This window comes from Ixodes scapularis, unplaced genomic scaffold (genome assembly GCF_016920785.2).
Source record: "Ixodes scapularis isolate PalLabHiFi unplaced genomic scaffold, ASM1692078v2 PGA_scaffold9__187_contigs__length_104089568, whole genome shotgun sequence".
NCBI classification, from domain to species: Eukaryota; Metazoa; Arthropoda; class Arachnida; order Ixodida; family Ixodidae; genus Ixodes; species Ixodes scapularis.
The window spans coordinates 22,220,684-22,226,152 of NW_024609884.1; the positions used below are offsets into that span (position 1 = coordinate 22,220,684).

Sequence of the window (5,469 nt, forward strand, 5' to 3'; positions counted from 1 at the left end):
ATAATACTAAAATGTCGAGAACTAGGAAGAAAGTGAACAGATTGCGTAGTTATCCGAAGCTTCATTTCGAGGGGGGGAGGGCTGTGCTTTAGGCAGTACTAGCTATCGACCGAGCTACCGTAAGCTGGACATGAATCATCATGAGTGAGTGTTACTTCTATGAATATAATCGAAACAAATAAATTCAAATGAATACATGTTAGACAACAATGGATATCGTGGCTCCTCGGGGTCTTCTGGGATCCCGAAGAGCTCGTACGAACGATACCTAGCGGGCACTGGAAATTCGAGTAATACCACAGATAGCCGAAATTACCCTATCGTTTATCTAGTTGCTTGAAAATTGACGTATCGGATGAATACCGCACTATCTAGGATCGTAAGATTCAGCGTGCCTGGCAGAACCCCATGCAGTTATGGGGGGCTGTCGGGTACAAAAGCGGAATAAAAATGCTACGCAAACAAAGCGATTGACTAAAAAAGAAAAAAAAAAAAAAAGGCGCTTTTCATTGAGGGAAACTGCCGAGTTCTGCCAAAATATAATTTTTACCAACGTGCACCTTGGTCCATCAACGTCCATCCTGAAGAGAGCAGCATCGTGCTTCGTTGACGCCATGAAACATCCAAGTTTTCTGCACGACTCGACCACGCTTACTGCACGACCAAACCACGCTCTGTGGTCGACAAATAGTGTCGTTTTGTTTTGTTTTTCGTTGGGCGTTTTGCTGCTGGCCGGCTGAGAGTCCTAGGTACAAATTCTCTCTTCACTTTCTGTACACATTCAGAGAAATCCCCCTTTCTCCTAACACAACCTTTCGCTTTCCCAAGCTCGCGGATGAAGTCGCGGAAAAAAAGAGCGGTTTATCGTTCCGTGCGGGAAAGTGAACCATGTAGCGTATACGCACGGCATCTTAATTCTTGTTTCCGTTAAAGCGCTCGCTTTTTAGCGTAGTATGCTATTTCCGCAAACCGCAATACAGAAAAAAAAAAAAAAAAAAAGAACGTCGACAGCGTTTGCGAGAAATGCAACTTTCCGTCTCGTTCCGGCTGCTGGTTTCTTTGTGTCCGACTCTTCCTGATGTGATTGCGATTTCTCCGCGATGCGACTACTCATCAGCCCTGTCGTCGTGACTGCGCCTCGGGAGTCCGGCGGACGTCGACGACGAGGGTTGCGCAAGACGCTCCAGTTGCGGGCTCGGTGTAAAAGGGCCGATAACAGAACCCCTCAAGGTAGAAAGTGTACCCGAATACGGTTCGCGGGTCGCCCAGTGCCGCACACTGGACGCTGGGATTGGGCCACCGAAAGCAAACCAGAAATTAATTCGGCATTTCCGATCGGGCACATCGGAAGCTGCGGGGGCCCTAGGAGCTACGGGCTACATCATGGGCCCTCGATAAGGCGTACCAGGTGCTTCGATTTAAAGTCAGGAAGAAGGATTTGACCGGTGATGAGATAGGGAGACTTTGGCTGGAGCCTCCGAAACACCCGCGAGACCGAGAGTATATAAGTGCACGGGCTGCCATGGGGGAAACACTCTTCATTCAAGAAACTCAGCACTTCGTTCAGCCCAAGGGACAACTATGAAGACTCTGGTAAGATGCCTCGATCGTATTCTCGTAGTCACCTCGAGCAAATATTGACGCTTCGCCCGTAAATTTTGTTTCTTGTGGCCGCTAGGCAGAAGCACGGTGTTTTACACAACGATGCACCCCATATGGCTACACCACGTATCCGGTTTGCCCTTCTTTTTTTTTTCATTTTTCACTGCGGGTTTTTGTGCAACGCGCCATTCACAGACTCAGTGCATTATTAAGCAAAATATGATTTGACGCATACAAAGCCCACTTGCCGTGCTCGATTCTATCGCACATGATTCAGAATTTGCGGTTTTGAAGTTTCATCCTTCTTTGTAAACCAACCGACATGCAGTCCTCTTAATGTGTATACGTTCTCCTGTTCGTTTTTGTTGTTGTTGTTGTTGACGAAAAGTCCATCTTGCGATGGAACCCGGTGCAATACTTTTAATACTTATTGTTGGTCGTTATCCTCAATCTCTATATTTTTGTAAGGACTCGTGTTTTGCGTCTCGTGTAACAAATATTGCCAACAAATCGCACCACGTAGCCCGCTACGACTGCTTGAAGGCGAAAAAGGGAGGGGGGGGGGGGGGGTAGCGAATGACGGGTCCAAAGAAATGTCTTATACACCGGTTCTTCGTTAGTTCCACCCAATCGCTGCGTGCGGCTTCACATTTGTTGCTTTATTTTTTAGAAGACAGAGACACGAAGAGCCGATGTTGGAGGCAAGAGGCCCACCATCTTTATTTCACCGAACCCGCGAAGCCTATTCTCGAACCAGCATAACCGTCAACCAGTGTTGGCGGTAACACGTCACAAGTAACGGCGTTACCGGTGACGCGTTATTTTTTCTCGGTAACGTAGTAACATACTCGTTACTTTTTCAAAACAGTAACGGGTAACGTACTTACGTTACTTATTTCAAGTAACGGGTGGCGTATAGTTACGTAACTCGTCACAAATTCTTCCGAAGACCTAAAATAAGTTACACTTCAATTTTTCTTCGTCGCAATAACCACCAATAACTGATTTTTTTCCTACCTACGGCGCCCGTCTGCTATTGACGCACAATCTGACGAACGCAACAATCGACAGATGGCATCAGCGGCCCCGGCGTCTGCTTACCGCTCGGTCGCGCCAAAAGCAGAATACATGTAGCTGAGATTACCCGATGAACCAGGAATCATGTACGGACCATCATAGTACCGAAAAAGCCAGCGCCGTTCATGACTCGAAAACATCACCTGCTTTTAGCGCGACGGGGCGGTCAGCTGACCCCGTAGAGTAACTGTATCCGCACCGCCGTCGCGCCGCCGGGGTCCGCTCTCGCCATCTGTTGGTTGTGGCGCCAGTCAGAAGGTGCGTGTATTGGAATGAGATCCAACCGTTACGCCCTAGTGGCTAAATCGAGAACTACAGCAATGGGGACAAGTACGACCTAGATGATTTGTTTGTGTTTTGAAGCAGCGCTGTACCCACGTAACCTAAAGTTGCGTCAACATTCGGCTGTGGCTCGTGTTCGATCACTAAAACCGAACGCAAACGTAAAAAAAAAAAAGAAAAAAAAGAAAAAAAAGAAAGGAAATGGTTACGAGTCGCGCTCACTTTTTGCCCCGCACTCAATCGTTAAAGATAATGTAAAGAATTCAGTACACATGCCTTCTATTGGTAAACGAAGATTTCTGGGGAAAACAGACGTAGCGCCTCCTATACCTCGATCTCCTCGCCAATAGCAGACGGACGCTGTGTAGGTGGGAGAAACTAGTTAAATTTATTTGTTAATTTTATATTTAGGTAAGCTTCTCTGAAAATTTTTACCTCTGTGGTAAATTGTAGCGCGATCCATTACCAAGCTGATTTATGCATTCCGGATTTGTGGGCACGCTGTATAGCTGCGTTGGGAAAAGTTAATGACGCGTCAGTTAACAACGCGTCAACGAGCAGTGTGGAGAACAAAGATGATTATGGTGTAAAGCATGATTGATATCGTGATTTAATTCGCGATGTGAATTAGACCAGTCTTACTATGACGAGTTAAATCAAACATTTCCCACAGAAATAACATCGAATTTTTTCGTTATCCACCGTTTGTCTATTATTTGATGTTCTCCATGCTCAATTGTTTTGTATTCAAATAAAAAAAGTCATTAAGCAAGAAATATCTATATAGGGCTGAACACGAGCAAAAAGAAGTGCTCTTCTAATCAAATCGGAGCCTTGAGCTTGATTTCCACCTTCCACGTCCTTAGTTTGTCATTTGGGTAACGTCCTATTACGACAAAACTAGAACGCTAAAGAATGAAACGAAAGCTAGAAAAGTAATGTCCTGTGGCAATCAAGCCAGAATAGGAAAGAAAGAAAATAAAGCCTTTCAAATAAGTAAGACATTCAAGCTGTTTTGTTCTAATATGGCGGGACTTACATTGTTAGAAAGTTGTTGATTAGGCTGTACTTTAATTACCCAGTAATTCTTTCTACCTATCACTGATCGGACGGATTGAACAATCAATGTGCCACGTTTGAAAATACATTAGTGGTAAGAAATCGCTATTTTCTAGCTACAGTGATTTCGATCGAAATAATTAAATTTATGTCGAATATATCTAGTTGAAACGAAATAAACCTGATTTATTAAATTTAAAAAAAAAATTATAATTTCCCAACCCGTCAATGAGGGTTAACGCGAGCCTGGATCTAGGTTCTCAGATGGGCTAGACTCTCCCATGACGACGAGACTCATGAAATGTCAGGTGATATCTGCGACGTCTGCAGTTTGATTGGTCCGTGATATTTACACGCAGGTGGTAGTCTGCGCCCTCGTCGGCACCACCCTTGCCGGGGGTTATGGCGGCTTGGGCCTTGGTGGCGGTGGACTTGCTCTCGGCGGAGGTGGCCTCGGAGGATATGGCCTCGGCGGAGGAGGAGGTTTCGGAGGTGGAGGCTTTGGTGTCGGAAGCAGCGTCGTTCTTCTTGGTGGAGGCGGTGCCGGTGCATCCAAATCTATTGCCGGACCCTCGTTCCTGGTGAAGACAGTACACCACGTGTCAAAGCTGCATGGCGGTGGCGCCGTGCTCGCCCACACTGGACTCGGCGGCGGCTTTGGCGGGGGCGGCGGTGGACTCGCCTTGGGCGGAGGCGGCCTCGGAGGAGGATTCGGTGGTTACGGCCTCGGAGGAGGACACGGAGGAGGCTATGGCGGTGGCAAAGTATTGCTCCTCAAGGGCGGCTACCACTAAGTTTGTTCGAGTAAGCGTTTGGAAATAAGTATACACGCATAACTGTGAAAAAAAAAAAAGAAAAAAAAAGTGAAGAAATAAATAAAAACATGTGTGAAAAAATTTGTTAGGTACGTTTTTTGTTTGCTCTTAGAAATGACTTAGGTGACTCGAACTATTTTCAACAGGCCTCGATATGCCAGATGACCGGAGACCGGAGGTGCTCGAAAGCCTACGACTCTGCTTGTACCGGGGCCGATCAGACGAAGCATGGGAAGAAAAGAAGAACTAGCGTGTGCAAGAGTGTAAATAAATCAGGGGTAGTTCGATCCCATCACTTGAATTTATTCCCCGCGTTTCTCTTCTCTTCCTTTATTCGGTTCACTAAAGTTAACGGCTGCTGCCAAAAACGGCAATGTTTGCGCGCTAAAAAAATAAAATCAAAATAAAATCGAGGAATTTGATTTACACTTTTGTACGAACCAAAACTCGCGTTAACTGCTCGGTACTTAGTTCAACCATTTACTATTTACAGAAGCCCAGCAGCACTCCCCTGAGCACGGCCTTGCATGCCGGCACAGCACCGATATAGCGATGATTAAGATTATTTTCGTAGGTTGTGGTAAGCACACAAGCAGAAACCTACCGCAAAATCTTCAACGAGAATTTACGTTAA

General features: G+C 46.0%; 1 protein-coding gene across 1 annotated transcript in view; it reads left to right on the top strand.

The window, feature by feature from the left end:
• Positions 1-4,855, top strand: part of LOC8034551 (acanthoscurrin-2) — a 6,000-nt gene extending 1,145 nt beyond the window's left edge. Inside the window, exon 2 of the mRNA XM_042287209.1 lies at positions 4,380-4,855. Coding sequence (XP_042143143.1) covers positions 4,380-4,814 — 435 coding nt within the window. The 3' untranslated portion in view covers positions 4,815-4,855. The remainder of the gene's footprint in view (positions 1-4,379) is intronic.
• The last annotated feature ends 614 nt before the right edge of the window (positions 4,856-5,469 follow it).